This window comes from Podarcis cretensis, assembly GCF_951804945.1.
Source record: "Podarcis cretensis genome assembly, chromosome: 15".
Lineage (NCBI taxonomy): Eukaryota > Metazoa > Chordata > Lepidosauria > Squamata > Lacertidae > Podarcis > Podarcis cretensis.
The window spans coordinates 30048576-30076463 of NC_137185.1; the positions used below are offsets into that span (position 1 = coordinate 30048576).

A 27888-nucleotide genomic window follows, 5' to 3' on the forward strand; every position below is an offset into this window, starting at 1 on the left:
CTTGATGCTGCTGGCCCGCTGTAGCCCCCCCAGTCAGAACGAGGGAGGGAGCAAGGCAGGGTCCGCGCGGCAAGGCTTCTGGTGCTCGACGTAAGCTCGCTGGCCCGGCGGTACTCTCATGAAACGTCGAGGTCCGGGGTGGGGTGGGAGACACAGCGGGAGAGCCGTTTCCAGAACAGTGTGGGACAACCCAAGTCCTCCCAAGGCTGGGCGTAGTTGCGATCGCGGTGAAGGCGCCGATGAGCATGGGCAGAGCGCTTTGCCTTCCTCCTAAGCACCGCCAGGCAGCTGGCATGGCGTCGAGGGTCTGCTTGAGCTTCGTTGAGACCGCGGCAGACAGGCGGTGCAGTCGCTGGCCGCTCCGAAACGGAGACTGGCGGTCTCGGGGCTGCGTCCAGAAACACGCTCTGACATCAGTGCAGGTGGCGGAGAGACCACCCCCCAGCTCGCCCCTGCTCGCTCGCTCTCCCTCCCTCCGTCTGTCTGCCAGCGCCGCCTCCCCGGCTCCGCGCAGCTCGCCCCCCCCCCGCCTCCCTCCCTCTTTCTCAGCCGAGCCCAGCCATGCCCGAGCCCGTGGCACGCCCAGCCCCAGCCAGCCACGAGGGGACGCGGGCTTGAGCGCAGCAGCGCCCGAAGGAAAGGAGCCACCCTAACCCAGCCAGCCAGCCTCGCGCGCCGCCCTCGCCCTGCGATCGCCGCCTTCGTCGTCGGAGCGGCCCCCCTGCAGCCCAGTCTCGTCTCGCCCCGCCAGACGCCCTAGAGCCGCCGTCGCCCTCGCGCCGCCTGCCCGGTAAGCGGGGCCCCCGACGGGAAGGTAGCCACGTAGCGCAGGCTTTCGGTCCCCGCTCCAGGAGACACCGGCCCGGCCGACGGCTGCCTGATGGGCTCCGTCGTCGCGAGCAAGCGTCGAAGACCCTCCCCGCCCAGCCGGGCTGCTTCCAGGCGCCGCGGGAGACGTGACCGGGGAGCAAATGCCTCCCCGGTGCCCCGCCCGAATTGTCCTCCCCTCGCACTCGACGGGTCTCTGCCCCGAGGAGCCGGGCGGGTCCCGCTCGAGTCATCTGCCCGTCGGCAGCCCTTCCAAATGCACACCAGCTCCCTCCCGTTCCTGGGCACAGCACCCCCGGGGCCTTCCCACTCACGGACACCCCACCCACCCCCAGTCCGCGCCAGGCCAAAACTGTCCTGAGTGAACAAGCATCCGATCTGGGGCGGCATGTGCCCCTAAATATGTTTCCCCCTTATCACCCCTTGGGATTTTGGGGACCAAATCTGTAAAATAAAGAAAGAGACAGAGAGAGGGAATAGCCAGGAGCGAGCCTCTGAGCATTCGCAGAGTGTCTCCCTCCAGACCAGCATTAACTGCAGTCCAACACTTTGGACGCGGGGGAGAGACGGGCCGAGAGGGCGGCTTCTTTGGCAAGACTCTGCTCCGGCGCCCGGGGATCGCTCACACCCACCCTGCGCCCTCCTGCTGCCTGGTGGGGCTTGCGATGCCTGCTTTGGGTGCTCAGCGGGAGTTCCCGGGAGCTCAGTGTCATCGCCACCCTACCTTCGCCAGGCGCTCCCTCCCGCCTCCCCAGCTGCATCTCCCTCTCCTCCCCCCCCCTTTCAACGCCCCACTTGTTGGCACCGCTGTGGCTCTTCTTGCACATGCCCCGCAGTCTGTCTGTCTTGCAAACCCGTCCATTGCGCGGCTGTGATTGGCCTTGCTGTTGCCGTGCCAACCACCTGCTAGCACGGCTCTTCTTTCCGTGGGTTGCCTAGTTACCAGTTATCTCCCCACATAAGTCTGGGAGGATATTTTGCCTTGACTAGTCTCTTCGCGCCCCCGCCCGGGCCAACCTCTACATTCTCCCCGCTCCCTCCCTGCTCCTGGATGGAATCCCATCTGACAGCCTGCAATTTCGCGCATTGTCCGCCTCCGCCCCCCCCCCCCCCCCGATCTATGCTGCCCCCCCCCCCGGAGTAAGCCGCTCAGCCGTGCGCCTGGATTCATCCGGCCACGACGACCGGCCACCCCCCCCCAGCCCCTCTCTCCTCATTCTTTTCTCTGGTAAACACAAATCCAGACTTGCATTCCAAACGCATTGCATTCCCCTTTGCGAGGCGACTTTTCTGGACTGTGGGATGATTCGGGCGGTTGGAAGGGGATTTAACGTGAACTACGGGAAGCCATTATGGTCGGGGGTGGGCGGGTAGACGGAGGAGAAACCTTGTTTATCTAGAACAACATGAGAAGAGAAACGATGGAGGTGGAGGAGGAAGAGGAGGGAGGTGTTTCATGCTTTTTTCGGGGGGGGGTGTTGTCCCTCTGCATAATACAGGCATAATTTTGCAGGAGGGAGGGATCTGTGGGAGGAGGGCCGAGGGAGGGGCGGCCTATCTGGTTTTTGCAACATGAAGAAATGTTTTCAAAGTGGTTCGAGACTTCCACGCAATTCCCTCCCTGTGCGCATGCGCCCTCCGGGCAGCCCCTCCTTGGCATCATCTGGCCTCCATCATCTGGTGGAGGGAGAGGGCTCAGCTTTCTCTCCTAGCTTTTGAAAACAAAAACCAGCTGAATGAAGAGAGAGAGAGCGCGATGGAAGGGGGCGGGCTGCAATAAAAGGCAGAGTTAAAAGCTGTGGGGTGGGGGAGGCCAGGTGGATGCCTGCCTGCCTGCCTGCCTGCCTGCGATAATGCCATTGCAATGGAGACACAGCTGAGCTCTGGCCGGGGTGGGCTTTAGCTGCTGGGGGAGCCACTCTCTGGAGATGCCCCAAAAGAGCCCCTGAGAGAGTCATGGTTGCCACCATTTTGTGGAGAAGAGGGAGGCTTGTCTTCTTTCTGGGGCTCACGTTGCAATTAAGCAATTAACTGACTGGGTGAAATGTATGATAGTGTGATAGGAATTTTATGGTCTTAGATATATGGTAATGTTCATAACCGCACATACATAGATCAGCACAGGAAGGCCAACCTGGAACCATTTTGATCTTTAAAAGATGTGAGGACTTGAAATCAGAAGCGCTGATTTTCTAAAATCTGTATCCTAATAATTACCATATCTTTCCATGTATAAGACGCCCCCTATTTTTGGGACTCCAAATTAAGAAAACACCCCTCAGCACTACCCATGTGTAAGACGAGCCCCAATTTTAAACTGATTTTTTTGGTAAAAAAACCCTAGTCTTATACACGGAAAAATATGGTATGTCTGTGCTGGCTTGCGTGTGGGCCTGATGCGAAGGGATAAGTTCTTGGAGGACACAGCTATCAATGGCTTCTAGACATGGTGTCTGTGCTGTCTTCCATGGTCGGAGGCAGTAATTCTTCTATTAGTTACTGGAAACTGCAGGAGGGGAAAGTGTTCTTGTGGTTTGTCCTGTTTGCCTGCTTCCCTGAAGTAGTCAACCTGGTTGACTACTTTGAGAAGAGGATAGTAGACTAGATGGACAATTGACCTGAACCAGCCAGCTCTTCTGGCGTAGATGCAGAACTACTGCACTCTAGCTTCAATTTACTGGAATACATATCTGAGATTTTTGGGCATGCTCAGTTGAAAGTGTTATAAGCCATTTTGACTCTTTCAGTGACCTCAAATATTCCCCTGCAATTTGAATGGAAATATGGGACGCAGGTGGCGCTGTGGGTTAAAGCCTCAGCACCTAGGGCTTGCCGATCGAAAGGTCGGCGGTTCGAATCCCTGCGGCGGGGTGCGCTCCCGCTGCTCGGTCCCAGCGCCTGCCAACCTAGCAGCTCGAAAGCACCTCCGGGTGCAAGTAGATAAATAGGGACCGCTTACCAGCGGGAAGGTAAATGGCGTTTCGGTGTGCGGCTCTGGCTCTGGCTCTGGCTCTGGCCAGAGCAGCGATGTCACACTGGCCACGTGACCCGGAAGTGTCTCCGGACAGCGCTGGCCCCTGGCCTCTTAAGTGAGATGGGCGCACAACCCCAGAGTCTGTCAAGACTGGCCCGTACGGGCAGGGGTACCTTTACCTTTACCTTTACCTTGAATGGAAATGGGAAAAGCCTCCCCATTGTCTCTGTGCTCACAAATCCTGCCTTAAGGGCACATTTGGGTATGAATAGGGTGAGCCTGTGACCTGGACCCAGGAATTAAGTGTTTATCATCAGAAAAGAATGTCCAGGTAAAGCCAGGCTGTCCAGGTAAAGCCATTAACAGGTTTCCTGCCAGACAGGATTCTCTGTAGACCGCCCCTTCTGTGATGTTGAAATAAATTTTAAAAATTAAAAAATTGTCCAGTAGCACCCTAGAGACCAACTAAGTATGTATGGGGGCAGTGGTCTTGAGCTAAAGGTAAAGGGACCCCTGACCATTAAGTCCAGTTGTGACCGACTCTGGGGTTGCGGCACTCATCTTTCTTTATTGGCCAAGGGAGCTGGCGTACAGCTTCTGGGTCATGTGGCCAGCATGACTAAGCTGCTTCTGGCGAACCACAGCAGCACATGGAAACACCGTTTACCTTCCCGCCGGAGCTGTACCTATTTATCTACTTGCACTTTGACGTGCTTTCGAACTGCTAGGTTGGCAGGAGCAGAGCAACGGGAGCTCACCCTGTCACGGGGATTAGAACCGCCAACCTTCTGATCAGCAAGTCCTAGGCTCTGTGGCCACCCGCGTCCCACCCGCGTCTTGAGCTACAGGGTGGCAATTTCAAAAGTCTATATAAGGGCTTGCACAGCACTGTTCTGGGTTCCTCCTCCCTCCTGTGTGTGGGAGTGAGCACCCTGTTGAAAGAAAATGGGAAAGCTTACCATACTTGAGGGACAGTACACTATCTGAGATGACAGATGAGAAGATGAGAAGATGGACAGGGCCAACCAGCAGTGATCCAGCTCTGTATTTCATTTATTTATATTCCACCTTTCTGCCATGGAGCTCAAAGAATCACTTGTGGGGCTCCCAGGAGGTCCCTCACCCAGGCACAAATCTGCCTTAGATCTGCTTAGCTTCAGCAAGGTTGTTCCATCACGTACCTTCAGGCCACACCCAAATTTTGGGGAACAGGAAAGAAAAACTTTCAGAGCAGCTGTTAGGAGGAGACATTAAACACACGACACAAGAGCCCAGAAAGTGTGTTGGAAGCGAGCTTGAGCTGGCAGGGTACAAAAACTGATTTAAATCAAGTTTTCTATTCCTAGTTCCTAGTTCAGACACTTCATAACCAAAATGTTAGATGCTGACTGCTTGATACAATCACTAAAACAAGCTGACTTTGAATTAAATGAAATCCTTACACTGCTTATGGAAAAAAATATGGAATATATGAAAACAGTTTTACCATTTTCGAAACAGAATGTGATACATTGCTTACAGCCAAACTGTAGTCTCCACTTCAGCAGACAGATGCATGAAGCATAATCCTCAGGTACAGGAATATACGCAACTGGAGGGTGGGGGCCAGAGGAAATGTAATGCAAAATGTACTTAATAGTCATTCATTTATAACTTGCAGGAATGCAAAATAAGTACAGTGATCCTTGACCACAGCTGTGATACATGATAAAATAATCACCCTGAGAATGCAGAGTTAATTTATGATTTAGTTGTCTGTCCCCATATTCAGCTGAAGAATACCACTTCATGTTTCCAATAAAGTGGACTTTAGTCTATGAAAGCCTATGCATAATAACATTTGTGAGTCTTTAAGAACCGGTGCTCTTCAGGTGTCGCTGGACTAAAGACCCACCATCCTTCCTTGACCATTGACCATGCTGTCTGAGGCTGATGGAAGTTGGAGTCCAAACAACATCTGGAGACCAGCCGCAGATGTTCCCTGCCCCTGCTTTAAGAAGCTTTGGACTTGTCCACACTGGAGCATAATTTTGCTGTTAATCTGCTTTCCCCCGTTCTAATTAGACTGAAGTAGTTCACACCCACATGCATTTGGATTGGTACATGAGAAGCAACTTCAGTCCACACCAGCAGGTGTTCCCTTCTGTGTTTGTCCTTGCCTCCTAATTTGTTGACTCTGTTATGCTATTTAAGTACTGACAGGGCATGTGCACAGGTAGCTGACCTGCGTACCTACCCCACCACCACAAGAAGTGTGCAAAAGTATATGGTCAGGCAATTGTAAATTTGCTTGTGTACTTTTCTTGTTTTGTGCAGATAAGAATAAACACACATACATACGAAGTCAGGAGCAGGTTAGCAATGTGTCAGTGAAGTTAACTCTTTACTCAAAGAAAGAGTTACAGTACAGTACAGTACAGTACAAAACAGTACAGGCCTAGTGATCACAGCAACTCTTCCCAGTAGGTCTTGGCAGGGGCATAGAAAGGGTGTCCTCAATGAGGGGGGTGACATTTGGCGTGCCACCTGCCTGCGACTCCCAAGCCTACCCTAAGCTGTTGGAGTAAGGGTGGGATCTGTACTGCTTTGCTGGTGGCAGTCCCTCCTTCCCCCTTCATTTTGACAGCTTGGGGGAGGCTTAGGAGTCACAGGTGGGTGGTGTGCTGAATGTCCACCATGGGAGGCTTGCTCCGCCCCCAGCTGCAGGGCGCGCACGCTGCTCCAGGCACCTGAGCAGCTATCCCATACCTGGGAGGGCACCTTCTGCGCTGCGCCCCCCTCTGGACCACGCCCACCCTGGGCATATGCTCCTCCACTGGGTCTTAGCCCTATGAGGTAATTGTGAGGTCCTCTTATTTCCACTGCTCTCTAAGACTCCTTTTCCTTCGGGTCCTTCCCAAGCAATCTCAGGCTCCTTCATCTAGTCTCTCGTTGCTCTGCCTCTTCATTCCTCTACATTTTCTGGGAGACCAGGGAGGAGGGGAGTTGGTCGCAGCAGGAGGGAGAGACTTCCTGGATTCTTCAGCAGCCTGCCTCACCTCTGTCTCCTGGCCCCCATTCCTCTCCTGCCTTTGAATCTGGACTGCTTTTTGCCCCAGCCTCTTCCTGCTCACTAAGTCCCATTACCTCTTCAGCTTTCAGCGCTTCCTCCTCCCAGTCTTCTCCCTCTGACCACTCATCATTGTCCCACCACCAATCCCCTGGCTCTGAGCTTTCTCCCCCCTGGGGATCCCCTTGGGGGGTTTCCAAGTTGGTGCCTCCCTCCATTCCTCTGCATCCAGCCAGTCCATCACAAACAAACAAACAAACAAACAAACAAACAAACAAACAAACAGGCTAAGCTCTCACCTGGCCTTACCAGCATGCTGGAAAAGAAATGAAAGCAAATATATATATATATATATATATATATTCAGATTGCTGCCCAATATATATAGTCTAGAATTTTTGAATGTGGTTTGCTTGTACAGTTTTCTGTTTTTGTGCAAATCTGAGGGATCAAAACCAACCACCACCCCTCTATTTAAGAGCACACCACACCGTAAATAGTTACAAGTACATCCAAAAAAGAAATGAAAGTGTTGTGGGAGTGGTAGGAATGGAAAAGGGAGCAGCAGAAAATGACAATTGATCCATCCACCCAAAAACACTGAAGCAAATCATCTGCGATCCTGAGTGGAACAGTCTGGAGCATGATTTTCCCCAATTTATCTGATTATCCTCATATTGGGTAAACTTGAATTTACAGCAGGAAAACATCAAGGTTGATGTGGTTTGAGGGTAACATCATGTCGCCTACACAAATTAAATGGGAATTCAAACACACAGTAAATTGTGGTGCAGGCAAGCCCTTTAATGTTCTTGCTGCAAACAGCAAACCCTCTGTAAATTATCAGAATAATGTCAATGTACATCTGCATATACTGTCTTGTTTGGCTCCAATTTGTGCCATGCTCTAATTAGATGGTAATTAGATTTTAAATGCATAAAACCTGTCTTTTATTTTGAACGTTGATTTCTGAGTGCAGATGAATACATCAAGGAAGACAATTTATGTGCAGACTCAAATATCCAGGACTGCCTAGAAGTAAAGGCTAGAATTTATTGGGCTGAGAGTGGGTTTGGTTGGTAGGCAGAGTTATAAAAATATATTTTGAGAAATGAGAAAATTGCAGCATTCAAGAAGCTAGTGGGAATCAAATGGATCTGCTAACTGAGCTCAGACAATTATCCTGGTGAGGATTATCTTAATCTACAGGATAGCCTCTCCTGGAGCTAGGGACCAGATCCCAGAACTTGCAATGATTTGGGAGCTTCTGGTCCACAGTAATGTAAGTTGAACATTATTCATCTTGCAGTGTTCATAACGCTTGACCTTCAGAGGCTGAGATGTTTGCTTCTTTCCCCTAGTGCTTTCCTTACCTTGAAGAGAAGGTCTTTTGAATTTCATATGCTTGACTGAAAACAGAACCCATGGCTTCTGCTTTCAGGAATTCTAAGAGAATGTGGTATGCTTTCTTATGTCCGTCCCCCCAATCTCAAACCTGGGGACTAGACTCTCCCACAATCATAGATGCATCAAAACAACAACAAAATAGGGATGCTTCTCTGCTCCTGTCCCCCAAAGTGAAAAATGTCACCCACTGCCGGAAATGGTGGTTGGTCTTACAATGACTCCAAACTTCACCCTCACCACCAACCACAGTTAATCACAAACTGGGTAGCACTGATGATAATAGGATAGGGGGACTGTGAGTGTTAAGATGTTTTCCCTGCCCATATCTTTTTGCTGCCTCCGCACCTCTGTCTGCTACAAAAATTATAACAGAGAAGCCGAATCAAGGCCTTTTGAAGAAGTCTTAGCAAACCTATGGAGAGATGACAGGGGTTCACAAGCACTTCCTGCAGGAGGGTGTTCCACAATGTTGGGGCTTTAACTAAAAAGGCCCTGCTGCTTGCAGAGGCAAATGTGGCTTCTGTGCATAGTGGAATCAGAAGCATTGTTTTTTGTCTGTAGGACTTACCGCGCAATCCGATTACTCAAAAGCAAGTCCCCCTGTGTTCAACAGGGCTTGCTCCTTATAAGTTCAGGAATGCAGTCGTCATTCTGGGGAAGTTTGTGTGGGAGGAGGCAGCTAGTGATGTTCTTCCTGATATCTGGATCCTCGTCCAAGGCTGTTAATGTCTCAAGTGTCAAAAACAGCCCCTGGAACTGAGCCCAGAAACGAATGAATAGCTGGTGCAGCTGCTTTAAAATAAAAGAGGTGGTACAACTGAGACCTCCCATGAATTGTGGAGTGTTTCAGTTCAGTGTGTCAGCCAGCCAGCCAGCCACCCCCCTTCCAAGGAGCTCCATTCCACTCCCCCACACCCTGCCTTGGCCCCAAGAGACATTCTTTGTCCAGCACTGACCATGTTCAGTCCTCACTATTTGTTGTTGTGGAGGCGGGTTGCTCCTTTGGTCGTTTTTCCTAAAGATTTTTTGTACCTCCGTAATCATTTGGGGTGTACACCTTTTGGCTATGGTCCTGTTGGCGCTCAGTAGCTGAGCTTTGCATGAGAGGGAGAGACGACTACACTGACTCAATCCTGTCAACAGGCAAGCAGCAACATTTTGTGCTAGCTGGAGTTTTTGTTTACAAAGGCAGGCTCACATATTTAGATAATCAGGCAGAGGAAAAAACCACAATAATAAGGAACGTCCTCTCTGCTCAAGCAAGCAAGAGAATCTTCTAGGCTCCAGGGCTGTTGCTAGGCCCTTAAAAGACTTGAAGCACAAGCCTGATTAAAATCTGCATATGCTAATTTGCATATCTACATGTAAATTAGGTCAGCTTTCAGAGAGCACCCTATGTAATCAAGGTCAAATAATTTTTAAAGCTTAAAAAGTGGGGTGAGCCCGGTATGGCTCCCCTTTATCACACACACAGCCCAACAAGACAATGACAACAGCATATAAATCAATATGGCTAACCTGATCCAAAACACACACACACCCCACTCACACATGAAGACAAAGACCACCACAGCCAACCACAAATGAACAACCACACCCTAGGCCAACCCCAACCTCTCTCACTGCCAAAGGAATACAAGTGAACAGCAAAGAACCTACCCAAGCAACGCTGACACAAAACCTCACATATATTAAGTAAAATAGAAACATCGTTACCCGACCCCCCCATCCTCCCCCCCACCTCTTTCCCCCTTTTCTTCCTAATGTCTCAACAAATGAAACTGATTTGTAAAAAATGTTACATGGGGGGGGGGGAACCGAGAGAGAGAGACATTGCACATACTTTTGTAAATCAAGAAAATATTTAATAAAAATACATTTTTTTAAAAGTAGGGTGAGGATGGGGTAGGAGATCTGTGAAATGGTGCAAAAGACCCAGGGCTCCACCCACCCTCTGATGAAGGGCCACCCATTTAAGAATGCTCCTGTGTGCTTTCTTCTGAGGTTGTTTTCCCCACAAAGGCAGCTAAGCCTTGCAAAAGTCACATCTAAGATACTTAGTGGTGGGTAATGGGCCATGCTATGCTTTTGGGGGCCTGCCACATTCTGTCTTGCGATGTGCACTTCAGTCTGATGAGCTGAACCCCCTCCATGACCAGGAGAAGCATCTCCAAATGGATCTGGCAATTGTTCCAGGATAGGTTAGGACATGATCCCTTAGGGTAGTGGGAGGGAAGGAGGCAAGGGTGGCCTGTCCCATCTCACCACCCGAGGCAAAATGAGATGGTGCCTCCTGATTTTGCGAGGCTCTTGAAGCTACCACAGCTGCTACTTTTCGCTTCTCCAGCGATGGTCCCACGGAGGTGCCCCTTGGATTCTACCACCTGAGGCAGCAGCTTCAGTCTGCCTCATGGAAAGGCCGGTCCTGGGAGGAGGAGCCTGAGGGTCTTGACAGGTGGGAACAGGGGGCTTTCTGTAGCCTTCAAGCCTGTCAAGTCAAAACTGGGATGGCAAAATGCTCCCTAAAAGCCAGCATCCAATATTTTAGTGCCAGTCCTTCTGTGCAGAACAGACAACAAACTAGCACTGATGTTTCTGGTGGTGCCTGTGACTTTTCCACTCTGAATTATCATCCAAGGTGTTTTGTTCTTATTTCTTCCTTGTGGCACTAAAAAAAGGTAAAAAGGTAAAGGACCCCTGGGTGGTTAAGTCCAGTCAAAGGTGACTATGGGGCTGTGGCACTCATCTCACTTTCAGGTTGAGGGAGCCGGCGTTTGTCCACAGACAGCTTTCTGGGTCATGTGGCCAGCATGACTAAACTGCTTCTGGTGCAATGGAACACGGTGACAGAAACCAGAGTGCATGGAAACGCCGTTTACCTTCCTGCCACAGTGGTACCTCTTTATCTACTTGCAGTGGTGTGCTTTCGAATTGCCAGGTTGGCAGGAGCTGGGACAGAGCAACAGGAGCTCACTCCATTGCAGGGATTCAAACCACCAACCTTCCAATCAGCAAGCACAAGAGGCTCAGTGGTTTAGACCACAGCGCCACCCGTACCTTATTGCAAACCACTGCTGCTCCTTTTCTTTATGGCATTTGCACTCGTGGTTGGGGTGTTGTGCTTTCCCCCACCCCACTGCTCCTGTGGCCAGGCTTGACCACAAGCCAAGGGATCTCTCTCTCTCTCTCTCTCTCTCTCTCTCTCTCTCTCTCTCTTTCTCTCTGTCTCTCTCCACCTGCCAGGAATGCATTCATGTGGTGGGAAGCACTTGTCAGGCACAGTGCAGGCCGGGTTCAGAATCTCTGGAGCAGAAGACTGAAAAAACCTCCCTCACACTAGAAGCCTGATTGATGTTGAAGCAAAGTGACATCCCTGCCTGTGTTCACACATGCACCCCCCTTTCCCCCTTGAGGCAGCTGAGCTGTGCAGGCAAGACTCAAGGGCAGTGCCATGATTTTAACCAGGTTTGATCTTTGGTAGATGCCTCCAGGCCCCTTAACAAGAACAGGAAGCTGTGATGTTAGCAGGGGCTGGGTGGCTTCGGGAAGACGATGGGCAACATTGACATTCTCTCCTTTGCTGAGCTGCAGAGATGAATTTCCACTCTTCTTAGGGTGGGGTGCAGAAAATGCAGGGTTTGGGCTCTGACTGTTTTAAGGGGTGGATGAAGAAAAGGGCGCAATGTACTTGAGGCAGAGAAACTCGTCTCTAAAGGGGTTGGTTTGGGGGAGATCTGTGACTGACGAACTGCCAAGAGTCTGCCTGTTCCTTGGAGTTGGGTGCTGGTGTTTGTATTTAGGGAAAGCCGGCCCCTTGCCACCTGCATGCTTCTTTTTAACAGGGGTTCACATAATCTGTGGACAGAGAGCTGGCCTCCATTTTTGCCTTGCCTTTCTCTACACCCTGAAAAATCAGATAGGAAGGAAAAGTGACGCCTACAGCCAATGAGTCAACAACAAATCCTGAAGTTGGGTGGTCCAGATTGGTTTAGGAGGGAGGAGGGGAGGCAGGCAGGCAAACTGAGAGTGGGGGCGGGGAGTGTATCTGTGTGACTAGGCAGCAGAACTTGCAAAAACCATCATGAAAAGCTACAGACTCAGGTGCAGGATTGGCTTGGCTGCCTCTGCTGTGCACCGGGGGTAACTTAAAAGCAAAAGGGAAAGGTGAATGTTTGTGCAGTCCTAAAAGTCCATTTTCTGATGCTTGTTTTAAAGAAGACTGAGATGAGATGAATGTCCTCATTTATCTGGTAAAATCCCTCCCTCCCGATTAAAATCCAATGCTAGGTATGTTGCCCTCTAGCCTGGTGGGCGGATTTTGTGTGCGGCTGAAATATATGATTATAGCCGAGTAAACACAGAATGAAGAGCCCATTTTCAAAAGATGGCGTCCATGGTGTTCTGACTGGGCTGCCCTGCACCCTCAAAAGGACTGAGGCTGCTATTTACACTCACCTTTATGCTGAGGTCCCTGAATGGGAGCAGGTGCTCACCTTGGACTCAGGTGTGTGGACTTGTGTATGTGCAGTATTGGTGTGTAGCAGTCATGAATGGTCAAGTGGGGGGGTGGGCAACCTCAGACCTTGTGCAATGCCATAAGGCAGACTGAAGGGACTTCCTCAGTTGGGGATTTTGGAGGGTGGCCCCCAGCTGTTCCGCTTTCATGGCCCCATCACCACCACCATTATGGTCTGTTGCCACACAGCCTACCTGGGCTCCCTTTTTCAGTCTTTTGTCTCAGGTGAGGAGCAGTGGAGGATGACACCCCATTACTAATTACCAGTCCAGATGGTGTCTGGACCAGGGAAAGACGTCATCTTGTTTTGGGCTGGCCCTGTGTGTTCTTCAGTTCCCTTCCCACCCTGGCCTCCTCTCTCTTGGTGCGAGTGACCCAGCAGTGCAGCTTTCCAGTGCTGCTCACCAGTAGATGCTTATCAAAGGTCTTTGCTTTACTGCTTTGGTGCATTTTTGCAAACTTTCACTGAGTTTTTGCTTTGTGGTTGAGCAAGCAGCTGCCTGATTAGCACATGAAACCCATGCTCGGGTACTAAAGCATGCATGGATATATTTGCATATGTAAATTCCCTAAATGTGAAAAGCCTGTGTTAAGTTTTGTATTCCATTAATCTCTTTCTTCGCATGAATGATGGAGCTATTGGCCAGCAAAACAAAAGCATCCCAAATATTTCTCCAGCTGGATTACATGCATCAGCAGCAGGAGAAGGAGGTGGCAGTGGCCATACTGTTGTATTTGCTTGCTGTGTGCCAGATCCTGCCATAGGGCTGGGGTGGCATGTGGAGGCTGGCAGCCCTTTCCTTGACATCTGTGGCTGGCACAACAAAGCCGTGGCTGGTGCCCCACCCCTACCCTCTTCTCTCCTGCAGGAGGGTCCTTGTATGTGGGACAGGAAATGGCTTGTGTGGAAGGCTTCTCTTTCTGTAGCACACTGGGTGCAGGAAGCTGAAAGCAAGTCCCTTGGCATGGGGAACTTTCTGAGACACACCAGCAAGAAGCTTGGTTTTGCCTGGCTGATCATTACTTGAGGGGAATATTTCCTCAATGACAAGCTTTGCCATGGGGTCCTCTTGGTCAGAGGAAGGCTACCAGTGGCTTCTAGTCATGAGGGTTCTATGCTGTCTCCATCTACTGGCCAGGATCCCACAGTCCCCCTCCATCTCTATCCTGGAGAGGAATCCTGAGAGAGGTCTCATGGATTTCATGGTTAATTTTTAAGAAGAGGAGATGCCCAGTTCATGCTGAGGACTGCAGCTGAGCAGGCAACACTGAACAGGCAGAGTATCTATCTCACTCTCTGATCTTGCTCAAAGGCCGCTTTATGTCTGGCCATTAGGAGGAGGGAGAAATCACAAAGGAAAACTGCTTGCTGCATGATAGATCTGCTAAATGATGCATTAGTCCCCAGATCGACTGCTGTCCTCAAGGCAGAGACTACTGGATGGACAATTTAGACAGCAGAATAATAGCAGTAGGAACAGAGCACACTTGACTCACTGGGTAGTTCTCATTGTGGCTTGATCTTGGCTCTTACCATTTATGAGGTTACCCAAGGGACTTCCACAGGAAAGTTGGATGCTTTAAGTAAAATCCCCGATCCTTTTCATGGGTGACTTATTGCACAGGATTCCCTTGGCACACTTGACTAATCTCGGGGATCAAGGATGGCTGGAGAAGTGCTTGTCTTGCTGCAGAAAGGGCTGAGTGGAGCAAGAGAACCAGACTCTGGTGTAGAGCCTTCCAGACTGGGCTCTGCTCAGCCTTGAAGCCAAGAACAGCTCCCTGCTCCCCACCCTGAGAGAAGGTCTCTCCAGAAAGCAGACTCCCAGCAGAACATGCCCATATTGCAGACAGGAGGTCCTTGGTGCTCCTCTTGCTGTGCAGAATGAAACCCCGCTCACCAGCACTGGCAAGGAAACCTGTGTTATTACCATCCCCGGCGCAGGCTGCTGTTCCTCCCATGCAATGCAGCTGGTGGCAAGCTCTGGCTCAGGGACATGTTAACAAAGGGAAGTCCAAGGACAGATTCTAGCCACTTGCTCAGCTCAGTGGCTGACCTTCAAGGTACAGCAGGCAGACCCAAATCTGGCGTTGCAGCATTTGGACAGGTGGCATCCAGCTAGCAGCCCCTGCTGAACTGTTAGGCTTTGCTAGGAGGTGTTTCCACAGCTCTCTCTGCCTCCTTCCCACCCGTTTTACAGCTTCCAGTGGTCACTTGCTGAGATGCTATGCTTGGGTGCAGAAAAACACCCCATACCCGGAAAGGGCTGCCCTGAATCATTTTATACAATTTAAACATGATTGTATTTTATCTTTACAATCTTCCATAAATTGTTATCGTTCTATGTTTCACGTTGATGAAACGAATCACAGCAACAGCAAACAAAACAGTAAAGTCATTCTAGAGCAGGGGTCAGCAAACTTTTTCAGCAGGGGGCCAGTCCATTTTCCCTCAGACCTTGTGGGGGGCCGGACTATATTTTGGAAGGGAAAAAAAATGAACGGATTCCTATGCCCCACAAATAACCCAGAGATGCATTTTAAATAAAAGCACACATTCTACTCATGTAAAAACACCAGGCAGGCCCCACAAATAACCTAGAGATGCATTTTAAATAAAAGGGCACATTCTACTCATGTAAAAACACGTAGATTCCTGGACTGTCCGCAGGCAGGATTTTGAAGGCAATTGGGCCGGATCCGGCCCCCAGGCCTTAGTTTGCCTACCCATGTTCTAGAGGGTCTTTACAATGATAAGCTTATTTGCAAAATATAGGGAACCACTTAGTTAAAACAATACTGCATTAATAAATTCATATTTTCCCCCATCTAATTTTAATCATTTTAATCATTTTCAGTTAGTTCTATATTACTTCTAAGACAGCCTTCCCAATATTTCATTATTACACAACAGTATTCAATGTGTATCGAGCGTCCAATAAGATTTCTTACATGATTGCCATTCTATTGCACAACTTCTTGTAATATGATATTGTCTGCATTAATATTCTCCGCCAGAGTCCTTGTTCCCATTCGGTGGTTGTTGAGTGGTCTGATCACAGGTGAACCCAGCTGTCTTGTCTAGCATGTGCCTAAGCAACAGCCACCACTGCCACATCCTCTGGTGACAAATTCATCAAATCCTTCCAAGGGCTATCTTTCATGTGCTTGTTGCATGCATCCCTGAGGGCAACTGGTTCGCTCCTCTGTGGCCCTGGCTGTGACTCTCAGTGCAAAAGGAGGCTTGGGGAAAGCTTGGGGCAGGGCAGCAGAGTCCGTGGTCAGGCAGAAGGACCCTCTACACCCCAGGCATCCCAGTGCCTGTTCTGTAGCTGTGGAGGGAGGGAGATTGCTGGTTGGGCCTTGGATGCTGCACCCATGGCTTTTGAGGCTAAGCTCAGTGGCTCTGTCCAGCGCCCAGGAAGAGGTTCATAGGTGGGGACCTGCTTCTTCTTTGCCTGTAGCCCTTTCTGCTCTGGGGTGGAGGATTGGCAAGCCAGGCAGGATGTGTGCTGCAGGTCATGAAATGAAGTCCCCTACGGACTCCTTACCTGCCTAGCAAAGGAAGCGCCACATTGCCGAAGAGAAACGTCACACACGGGCTCACAGTGCATTGTGATTATCATTCTTATTTATTTATATATATCCATACAGCTTAATTACTAAGGTGGATTCTACATTCAAGGCAGCAAGGAGGGAATGCTGTGTATGCTCAGAGGCACACTGCCTCTCAGTTGCAGACGTGGCATGAAATGCTGACAAGTATGTTTGTGTGTTTGTGTGTGTGTGTTAATGTTGTGGCTGGGCAATGTGTTCCAGCTGCATTATGTTTTTGTGGTGACATTTGAGGGTAGACCAGAGATTCTTTCACAGCTTTCCTCCCAACAGAAACAGCAGATGGTGCTTTTGGTATTTTTTGCCAACACCACGACAGAGAGGGAAAGGGCTGAAGTCCTGGTCACGGCTGTAGCGCTCCTTATCTCCAGTGATAAAAGAACTACAGTCATACTCTGGAAGTCGAACGGAATCTTTTCTGGAAGTCCGTTCGACTTCTAAAACATTCGAAAACCAGAGTGCAACTTCTGATTGGTTGTGGAAGCCCTGCTGGACATTCGGGTTCCAAAGAACGTTTGCAAACTGGAACTCTCACTTCCGGGTTTGAGCCAAAATGTCCGAGTACCAAGTGTTTGGGATCCAAGGTATGACTGTATTATTTTTAAAAAAACAACAACAACCCCACAGAAACGTTAAAAGTAGTTTGGCCCTGAGTAATCTGCAGGATGGAACACAAGGTTTGGCTACCTGAAGGGCACTTGAAAGAACTATACACCTTTTGAGTGGCAGCACTCCAAGGTACGAGTTTGCTAGGTGCTTTCTAACCTGTGAAGAAAGACTCCATTGACTGATGGCTCTGGTGCTTCTGTTAACCTCAGCCATAAGTTACCAAGGCAGCAAATGGGGCTCTGTTTGCAGACAGGGACAGCATCTATCCTTCATACAATAAAGGGAAATCCCATATTCAGGACAACTTCCCAGGATCAGCACCAGTGTGAAATTTTGTTGCACAGAGTTGGGCCTGGGTTACAGTTGGGGGAGAAATAGATCCAGAACCTCAAAGGTAAATCTCCCTTCCCATTGGTGCACCAGCTGTGACCCTATCTAGAACTGTTGGGCTTTGTCACCTTTATTCATGCATTAGTGACTTCCAGCCTAAAGGTAAAGGTAAAGGTACCCCTGCCCGTATGGGCCAGTCTTGACAGACTCTAGGGTTGTACGCTCATCTCACTCTAGAGGCTGGGAGCCAGCGCTGTCCGCAGACACTTCCGGGTCACGTGGCCAGCATGACAAGCTGCATCTGGCGAGCCAGCGCAGCACACGGAACGCCTGCTAGTAAGCGGTCCCTATTTATCTACTTGCACCCGGGGGTGCTTTCGAACTGCTAGGTTGGCAGGTGCTGGGACCGAGCGACGGGAGCGCACCCCGCCGTGGGGATTCGAACCGCCGACCTTTTGATCAGCAAGTCCTGGCACTGAGGCTTTTACCCACAGCGCCACCCGCGTCCCAGACTTCCAGCCTAGACTGCTGCAATACACTTTATCTGAGGCTGTCTTTTGAATATGGTTCAGAAACCAAAACTGGTACAGGATGCAGGTTGGGTGGGACATATGATGGGACATATAGGACATATGATGCCTATATTGCACCAGTTATCAGGCCACCAATTTGTTTCCTGTTGGATGGATTTTAGAGGTTAGGAGAGGATATTTAATTGCTTATTTATCATCCTGCTTTTCACTTCTGCAAATACTTATTTCAGCAGAGTTAAAAATCACTATCCATGTGCAGCTTATCTTTAGAAGCTTTGGAGGCAAGGTTGTGCAACCTTCTAAAAAGAACTGTTATGTTATCCCAGGGGTGCTTTGGCAGATTTGGACCATCTCCCATCTGAGTTCCCTCTTCACAAAGAAATCACTTTCAGGCCTGTTTTAGGCAAAGAAGAAAATATAAAGTTTACTCAAGCCAAAAGACGTGCCAAATAGATACAGTGATGAAAATCAGGCAGGCAATTAATAATAATTAAAAGTTACAAGAGCCCATTGTTCAGCTCAAAAATGGTGTGTGTTCTTTGGAGAGAGCTTGCTGGCAACCTATTCCATTGTAGGTAAGAAGAAGATTGCGAGCAGTGAGAGGAAGAAGAATATTAAGTTTTCTATTGTTCCCCTCCCACCACAAAGAGGTTATGTGACATCATACCCCCGTTTGTGACTCTCTAGCAATTATACAGTTGTGGTCTTGGCTGCACATTTCCCCACACTCCCAGCCCATTTCAAGACATTTAAAGCCCTAAATGTTTGGGTTCAGATGGTTTTAGGGACTGCTCCCACCAATGCAATGCAGCCTGTACTTTTAAGATCTGTTTTGGACGACCTGTTGAGATGCTCACCTATGAACACAATTACAGTAGATTGGCAGACACACAGAATGGAGCCCTTTCTTCAATGCCTCCCTCACCAAATTATGGATTGTCAGCTTCTGACATGGCAAGCCTATTTGCTTGCTGGTTTTAAATAGGCTTTAAAAGCTCACTTTTTGTGCTGTTGTTCTGCTACTCTATTTTAAGTGATATTTTAAAAGTTTGGCTTTAAATTGCTTTGAGCCACTGACTTTCAAGCCCACTTGGAGGGTGACATGTGCTGCTCCTGGGCAGTGAGTGGGCAGCTGCTCTGGAAAAGATGGGAGGCAACTGCTATGGGAATTTGGTAGAGATCTTCCCACTGTGGGGGATGTCACAGGATTCCTGGTCCATCACAAAATGGGCCCAATGAGTTGCAACAGGGTTGTGTGGGAATGTTGTGGGTAACAGGAGAGGATATATTGATTAATATAATCCTTCCTAACTCGCACTAGCAAGTTTCTTTATACAGCAGAGTGCATTCCCCCCTTTACACAGCAAGAAGCTGGTTGCAGAGTCATGTGAGTCTTTTGAGACAATAAGCAATTCAGTCTGGCTTGCTCAGATTGGATATGTTCCTGGTAAGATCCCTTGAATCTCTCCTAAAAGAATAAAGACACAGCAGTCTTATTCATAAGTAACAGAAATAAGTTTTACTCATGATCAGGCAGAGCACAGTGTGATCCGTGAAGGCAGGCTTCAGGCTTAAAGTTACAAATATGTACAAACAGGTTTACCCCATATGGGAGATAACCAAGGTCTAGTCCAGGTGAATCAGGAAGCAGGCAGGATGAAAAAGAAGGGAGGTGGCTACGTGACTTTGTCTTTTACTAGGTATGGAAAGGTCTAGTGGTGGAACAACATGCTGCAGCCCCCGGAGCGGAGAACAGACGGGGATGTGGCTGGCGAGTGTCCAGGGGGCGTGGCGTGTCACCTACGGGGGCGCGGCACGCATCCCGGGGTTGTGCATCCCGAAGGGGCGGCCGCAATGGCACCCTTTCCCCAATGGTACCCAATGGAAAGGCCACGCCCACCTACTAGTCACATGCAAAAGGAAGGATGCTCCAGCCAGATGTAACAGGAAGTTCAACTGGCTGGACCAACATTCCCCATGCATGTTCACTCTAGGCAAACAGGAAATGTTGTACTTGACTGCTCCAAAGGATTACATCCCACAGGTTGGAGGGTGGGCTGACTTGCTGCAGTGCTAACTGTCCTGTTGCCACACATCTCCCATTGGCCCTTCCTTGGTCTGACTGTCTGCTCCCCCTTTCTGCTTTCTCTCTTCCTCCTCAGCAGCCATGGAAACGGGGCTGATCTTTCTCTGCTCTCTGCTGGTTCCAGTGATGCTGGTGGATGGTAGGTAGCAGTCTTGGGTGGGTGGGGAGAATGGGTCTCATGAGAACAGCTGCCCCAGCCCACTGCTCTCTGCCTGAGGTTGCTGCCAGTGCCATCCCTGGAGAGGCAGGGGCCACCGGATGAAGAGACTCTTCAAGAGAACAGAGCAAGGCACTCGGGAGAGGTCTTTGCTTCTTGAGCCTTTAGAAGCACACACAGGTTCATTCTGCCATTGTTTCTCTGTGTGATGAAAGCGTTGAGGTGAAGCATTATCTCCTCGGGTGACTTGGGTATTTGTACTATTGAATTAATTTTTGTGGGTATGTAATCAGGCTTTCAAAGCTAAAACACCTGCAAAGCATTCACTTACAGAAATAAATCCTCTTGATATCTCTCCCGCTCCATTGGCTACTCCCTAAGCCCCAGGTAGCAAATGCCCCAGTTTCTCTGCCCAGAAACATGCACACACACACACACATATTGGGGGAAATGGATTCTCATGTATTTTGCTGTGGACGGATTCATATTCACGGGGCTCTTCTGTTTTTTATTTCCAGTGACTGATCAAGAGAAGGAAAAAGACCCCTTTAACTATGGTGAGCATCTTTAAGCACCCTTTCCTGTGCTGTGTGTTTCTGGGCATTGCGGCCTGTTTGCAAACACAGCAGTGGGTGGCATCTTCCTTTTCTCTCTCCCTCCAGACTACCAGACCCTTCGGATCGGTGGCTTAGTTTTCGCTGTGGTCTTCTTCACTGTGGGGATCCTCCTTATACTGAGTGAGTCTGCAAATTTCTCTGCGGCCCTCCCGTTTGGTAGAGTGAGGCAGCCTCCTCAGGCGGCAGAGTGAAAGGCGTCATAAAAAGGCAACAAGCTGCCAGCTTATTAATGGGCTATTGCTGCATATTGTGTAATCTCAAGGAGGGGAAGGCAGACCTCTGGGATTTTCTGCCTCTGGTGGCAAAATAATTTGGCCACCCTTGGCTGCTGTGTGATTTGGCTTGTGGGCGCCAAATCTACTGCACCTCTAACAGCAAAATGGCTTGGCCTGAACAGCGCCGCCTAAATTTGCTGCAAGGGACAGGGCTGCTCTGAATATGAAAAGTTACTGTCAGTCTAAAACACTGGCCTGAAGCCCAAGATGTGTGGTGTCATATGTGGAGGACACTGAGGCCCTGCCTGGGTGGCACCTCTTCCCTCGCCCCTCCTCCCATGCAGTACCTTCAGTTCCTCTACTACAGCCTAAATGAAACCTGGCTACTCAGGAGGCAGCTTCAGAGTCTCCCATCCCAGCTGTGCTCTCTTCTTCTCCCTCTTCTCTGTTGGGTAACGAGAATGAGAGAGGAGTGGTTTGGTTCCTGCTCCTGCAGACAGAGGGTGAGCTGTTGCTCAGCTAATGAGCTCTGAATGTTCTCACTAGTTTCCAGAGACCCAAGAATTCCCTAGATACACCACCATGGGATGAAGTGGGCTGTAGCAGCAGCAGCAGCAACAGCAGCAGCACGAAGATAGCCAACCACTGAGGAGGGCTCTGGTGGGAACTATGCCCAGTGATGCTTTGGAGGGACATCTGCCCAATTTCCAGAGGCAACCCTTTGTTGAGGTTCTGGTTCCACGTTCATGGCATGCTCTTTCTTTTCCCAGGCAGAAGATGTAGGTGCAGTTTCAACCAAAAGCCAAGGTATGTGGCAGCATGGAGGATCCTCGGGTTCCGTCTGGGTGACACCTCTCTCCTCAGCCCCTTCCCCGTCCCCATCCATCCATTACTCCTATGAAACTTGAAATAGCATGACATCCTATTCCAGGGAGCAAGGGCCACAGTGGCTGCAACTTTCTAGATGGATTCCTCCAGCTTAGATCAAATGTGTGTTTTTTGTCTGAAATAAAAGCAGCCTTGGAAGGAGCAGCTGAGAGAAGAAGTTTTGATCTCTCTGTTCAGACACACCAACTTCTCTTCCTTTTCCACCTCAGCCTGCAAGTCTGTTTTTCTTGCATGGGCAACTATGGGTCAGCATGTCACATCCAGTTTAGATCCAAGGAGCAAAGTTAAAGCATCCTTGTACTTTCCATAAGAGATTTGGGGAAGAAACCAAAACTCATTGTTTGAGCATCTGTGTTGCATGCAGAAAGTCTGTGGTTCATTTTCAGGCAGCATTTCCAGGTAGGGCTAGAATATGGAATAAGCCGCTGCCTGGACAGCTGCTGCCAGTTAGTGTAGGCAATACCACGCTTGAGAGACAAATGGCCTGACTCTGTATAAAGGTAGCTTCAGGTATCTCTGTAGGAGTTGCCTTGACAGCTGATGGCCTTGAGATTCAGGCAGTTGGGAAGTGTCCCTCTTAGGTGTCTTTAAATTGTAAATGTACTGTAATTATAGATTCCCAAGATGGAAAAATACATGAGAACAGTCTTTACAGAACTGTGGCCAGAAACACCAGCCATTCATGGGCCCCTGCCTGCTCCCCTAATCCCAGCTGGGGAACGAGGCAATCTGGTCATTTCACTGCACTCTCTGTCTCTCTTTGCAGGGCTCCTGGAGATGAGGAGGCACAGGGGGAGAATTTGATTGCCTCAAATGGTAAGGGCTTTTCATACTTGCTGTGCAGAAGCTTCCTGAGGGTCTCTCCTCCTTCTGCATGGGGAAGAGCCTCCTGGCACCTGACCAAGGGTGCTTTTGAAGGAGTGCTTCAGATACGCTCTGAATTCCTGACTCTGCCTGCAGTCTGTGTGCTCAAATGTTTCTTTTGTGTGTAGAAGTCTTGGCTGCAAGAGGAAGCAGCCAGGATGCTTTGTGCAACAACAGTGCTGGTTTGCAGAAGCAGACAGACCACTTTAACTGCATGGCCAATTTTCTAGGAACTCTTGGTTGAACGGGAAATAGTTTCTCCCTGCTTGGCGTTTGGGATGTCTTCAAAAACTCTCTTGTCCCTTTTGTCTGGCAGTGGGAGGTGCCAGACCAAAAGGAGTGGGTGGTCAGATATTGTGTTCCCCCATAGCAGCTTACTTGAGTGCTCCTTACAAGGAGAAAATGTACATGGAGGAGTCAGGGACATTTTTCAGATGGTCTTTTTTCTTTTCTTTTCTGCAGCAACAGGAGCACAAAAAGCAGAGAACTGAACAGAAATTACGAGGTGAGCTTTCTAGAGAGGAAGGGAGTGCTGTGTGACATTTCATGGGGTGGCAATCCCAATGGGGTCGACTGAAGCTTGGGCAGAAGGCTGACCCATCCACGGCCGCTTCACTCTATTTCTGTTCTGTAGAATGTGGTTACAGTGATTTGAGAATTGGAGAGGGCTTCTTTCCTCAGTTTTGTCTACATGAGGGCAGCATCTCTTGAGGGTGGGTTTCTTTTGCTTCTTCTCTTGTTCGTTTATTTTTTATTGCATATATACTGAGACAAAACCAGCGACACCCCAGGGTTTTCTATGGATAGCCATTTGCTGTGATTCAGCGGTAAAACGTGAGTTTCTCCTGGGGAAATGCCTGGACAGTAAAGGAAAACACATGGATATGGAGCTGTGCCTGGAAAGGGCTGTGCAAAAGGAAGTCTGGGTGAATCCTTAGAGTCAAGGCTTGAAACCTTCCAGAGCTGGAAGATAACAAACACTAATTACAGCTTCTGCTTTTCCAATGGGCTCCTGCCCTGTCTCCCAACTCTGCCAATTAAAGGAGAAAAAAATGAAATGGGGGTGCAAATATTTCAGCATTGCTCCCACACTGGAGCTGCATCAGCCCCCACCTCCCCCCATGACCCTTTCCCAGAGACTGCTGGGTGGAGCTGGAGGGCAGGAGGAGCCTTGGATGAACAGCAAGGAGGAAGCCCCAGTTCCAGGAGCTGGAACATGTTCCTTTTGAGCTCCTTATGGAGGCCTGATCTAATCCCCAGTAGCGGCTGCAGATTTCTGCCTTTGCAAAGCCTGATTTCTCTGTTGAATGTTGTCCCTGTCAAAGGCAGAGACACACTCACATGCAGATGGTGTTTTCCTTGAACTTGGGTTCCCCCCTCCTGCCAAGTTGTTTGAGTGACTGCTAGTTGTGAATGCAAAATTCCTGGCAGCCGGCCAAGAAATGGCCTTGCAGGCTGTTGCAAGCAGAGGTGTGTGGGAGCGGCTGCCTGCCGCTTCTTCTCCTAATGTGTGTCTTTAAGATAAACGAGCAGATGCAATCTCTTGATCTTGAACCACGCAAGTCAGACACAACCAGCATGCCCAATCTGGACCCCTTCCTAGAAAGGCAGCGTGTCCTCCCCCTTGTGCTCCACCGCCAGCAAAGCTGAAATTTCCAGGCTGCCACCCCTCCTTTCCTTCCTTTTTCTCTCCTGTAGATCTAGAGACCAGACAACGGACAAGCAGACCTCAGATGCAAACAATGTGAAGAGAGGCTGAGGCGAAGGACCTGCCTGGGTCCTTGCAGGGAGATGCTGCCAGCTCTGTGTCCATGTTGGGCTGTGTCCTGGAACATCTGTTCTCTCTTTAAAAAAACTCCCCCACCCCCAACTACTGCCAATACCGCCCACCTGTGTAATGTTAATCCGTGGTGACCGTTGCCTCCAGTTCGATGTTGTCGTGTGAGTCTGTTTCTCTTCACTTTCCTCATGCTGTTTTGACGTGATGCTCCATCCCTGGAGAGTGAGAAAGGAGGTTCCTTCAGCCTGTGCAATATCCCCATGGGGTAACTTCTCTTCCTTGTACCTTTCCATGACCTCAGATGCTGGCCAAAGCAATGAAGTGGGGCTGGGGGAGAGAAGAGGGTGCAGGAATCTGGCCCAGGATATTTATGCATATAATGTGCAGTGTTCAGCCATAAGAGCAGCTCACTTTCTCTTTCCAGCCCTGCCCCCCTCGGTCCCCTTCCCCTTGCCATAAGAAAAATGCTGTGTCCTCTCTCACCTCCAACCAATACTCAGCAAGGCCGATGAGGAGGAGCCCCCTGCCCATGCCACTGTGATGCCAACCTGAGGGAAGATGCCAGTGTCATCTGGTGAAGCGGAAGGAGGCAGAAAAGGGAGCTAGTTCTGTGCCAGGGGTGAGGGGAGAGCTCTCATTTCCCAACTCCACACGTGACTAGGAGAGGAAGATGTCAGCAACAGCACTGCCTTGCTTACCTGGGAGTGCTGCCTCTGCAAATCTCTGCCTCCAGCCCCCTCCAGCCATGCCACTGTGTGGGGAGATCTGCAGAGTTTCCAGGTTTCTTCTGCAAAGCCTTGGAAGGGTGACACCCTCACTTCACACAGGCTTGTCTGGAGCCATGCTGTGCAATTGCTCCTGGCACCAAAAGGCAGGAGCATTTATCTTTTGCAGAGCTCAGCCTCCTCCACCCCATCGCTGCCCCATCAATTTGTCACCACCAGGTTGTCTTTCCACAATGCTTTACGCAGCCACATGTGCAAATTCAGCTGTTAAATTTGTTCCAATGCTAGGTTGAGCCCCTGCCCCCATGACCAATTCAAGTCAGCTCCATGCCATTGGAAGGAGGGAATCCCTATCCTCTGCCTTGTTTGGGACAGTGAGGATTTGCAAAGGGATTCGGCCCCTGTCTCAGTCAGCACAGTTTAGCCCCAGGAGGATCACTCTCTGCCCGGCCCAGCCAACTTTTGGTTTCCGACCTTGATGGACTTAGGCCACTGGGAATGCCTGTGCAGGGCAGTGCGAGTGCTGTGCTTGGGGCCACCTGCCTCCGACCCAGGTGGCCTCATCTCCTGCTCACACCAATGAGTGAGTGGGCCACCCTGCTCTGCCCCCTCCACCAGTGTTTGCTGTGTGTACACCACCAGTCGTCTGTTGCCATGTGCCTCTCCGTTGTGTCTGTAGTGTGCAGTTGGTAACAGCCATTTAACACACCTGGTAGAAAGCCATCCAGCCGTAAAAGTGTTGTAACTCTGAAAGCCAAACCCACTGTTGTGTCTTCATCTGAAATAGGCAACCCTGCTGTGCTGCTGTGATAAAGGACTTGCATTTTTGTGTTGTGTCCCAAAACCCACATGAGAAGAGGAATAAAATATCATTTCTATTTCAGTGGCTCTGGCTTCTCTCTGTGGGCTTTAGCTGTCCTACCAGCTCTTGCTCTCTGTGGGAGCTGCTGGTCTCACCCAGGCCTTCCATGTGTGAGCTCTGCTGTAACTAGAAGGTGCCTGGCCCTCATTCCTCCCCATACCAGTGGTGGACCGTGGGCTTTCAAATTCCAGCTGTGCCCTGTGCAATGCCAAAATTTGGTGACCTTCTGCCTCTCACCTTACATTCCACATCATAGTTGCAGCCCCTGTGAGGCTCCACATGCATTGCAACCAAAGTGGTTGCACTCACTCCCCTAAATCGACCTCTGCTAACGCCCTCAACACTTGTCCTGCCCAGGGTACCTCCTGCCCAGTGCCCAGATGGGCCCCCTCTCTCACCATTAAAGTAAGAAAAAGCTGAGAGGCAGAACTGCTTTGCAGAAGTTGCAGCCACCCTCCATTCACTCTGTCAAACCTGGCACAACATCCAGGTATTTGCCTGTGGCTCCTTGCAGAAAGCACCCATCCCTTTTTCTTTGCTTTGAGATGGGACTCCCTCAGTGCAAGGGATGTGGCACCTCCTCACTGGTATCAATTCTGGGCCAGACCAGGACATTTTCCTGCTTGAGGCAAAGGACAAGATGGTGCAACCCCACACCCTATTCCAGAAACAGAAGCCAACCATTCTGGTAGCTGAATCTTTCTTCAACACCAGAGGAGGAGGAGGAGGAGATCTTGCCCTCCGCTGCATCAGAGGGGAGGAAGCGAGCTTAAGGGGTGCACACACAGTTCTCTCCTCCTCTACCACCTCACTGCCACCCCCCAGCACCTGCTGCCAAATGATAGGGCCGGCCCTCAGATAACTAATTCAAACTCAAAATGTCCGACAAAAGAGTCCTGCACTGGAGGGGGTTGGACTAGATAATTCTTGTGACCCCTTTCAACTCTACAATTCTATGAAATGCATGATAGGGTTGACTGGCTCCAGGCAGCAACGAAACGCCTACCAGAAGGACTAGCATATAGGGCAGGCTGGAGGAGTGGTGAAAAAACCTCACTTGTTGCCTGCAGAAGCCCCTTTCCCTTTGCCACTCTTGATCTCTGAAGAAAACAACAACCCCTGCTTGGTTTGGGATGTATCTCAGGCATCCCCAACCTGCGGCCCTCCAGATGTTTTGGCCTACAACTCCCATGATCCCTTGCTAACAGGACCAGTGGTCAAGGATGATGGGAACTGTAGTCCAAAACATCTGGAGGGCTGAAGGTTGGGGAAGCCTGATGCATCTCTTCCAGGAATAGGGGGAACGGGACAATTACCAAAAAGTTCAGCAGTCAAATTGGACTTCCTAAAGGAAGTAACTTTTAAAAAATGAGGGGAATGTTAAAAAGGAAGATGAAAGGGAACATCAAGAGGATCAAATAATAGATGCTTAGCTAGAATGCTTATTGCAGATCAGGAAATGGCCTACCAGGGCCAAGAGGACAGCAACACTGTTAATGAGCAGAGTTAAGGAAGCTATTAGAGGCAAGAAAGCTTTCTTCAGAAAATGCAGATCTTGTCGAAATGTGAAGAACAAAAATGAGCACCAACTTCGGTAAAAGGATTGCAAGCAGACAATAAAGGTAAAGGTAAAGGTACCCCTGCCCGTAAGGGCCAGTCTTGCCAGACTCTGGGGTTGGTGCGCCCATCTCACTCAAGAGGCCGGGGGCCAGCGCTGTCCGGAGACACTTCCGGGTCACGTGGCCAGCGTGACATCGCTGCTCTGGCCAGAGCCAAAGCCAGAGCCAGAGCCGCACACGGAAACGCCGTTTACCTTCCCGCTTGTAAGCGGTC

The 27888-nt window shown here is 49.9% G+C and overlaps 1 protein-coding gene across 2 annotated transcripts; it reads left to right on the plus strand.

Annotated features, from left to right (window-relative positions):
* Nucleotides 1-518: 518 nt before the first annotated feature.
* On the plus strand, nucleotides 519-26076 carry LOC307204560 (FXYD domain-containing ion transport regulator 6-like). 2 transcript variants are annotated; one of them, XM_079956154.1, is made up of 8 exons: nucleotides 519-790; nucleotides 20024-20086; nucleotides 20623-20661; nucleotides 20767-20841; nucleotides 21707-21743; nucleotides 22591-22640; nucleotides 23151-23193; nucleotides 24387-26076. In XM_079956154.1, the coding sequence occupies exons 2-7, from the start codon at nucleotides 20029-20031 to the stop codon at nucleotides 23177-23179; spliced, it is 288 nt and encodes a 95-aa protein (XP_079812280.1). In that variant the 5' UTR covers nucleotides 519-790; nucleotides 20024-20028; the 3' UTR covers nucleotides 23180-23193; nucleotides 24387-26076. The 2 variants fall into 2 exon arrangements, with proteins under 2 accessions (XP_079812280.1, XP_079812279.1); XM_079956153.1 differs by having other exon boundaries at nucleotides 520-790; nucleotides 20027-20086.
* Nucleotides 26077-27888: the final 1812 nt, after the last annotated feature.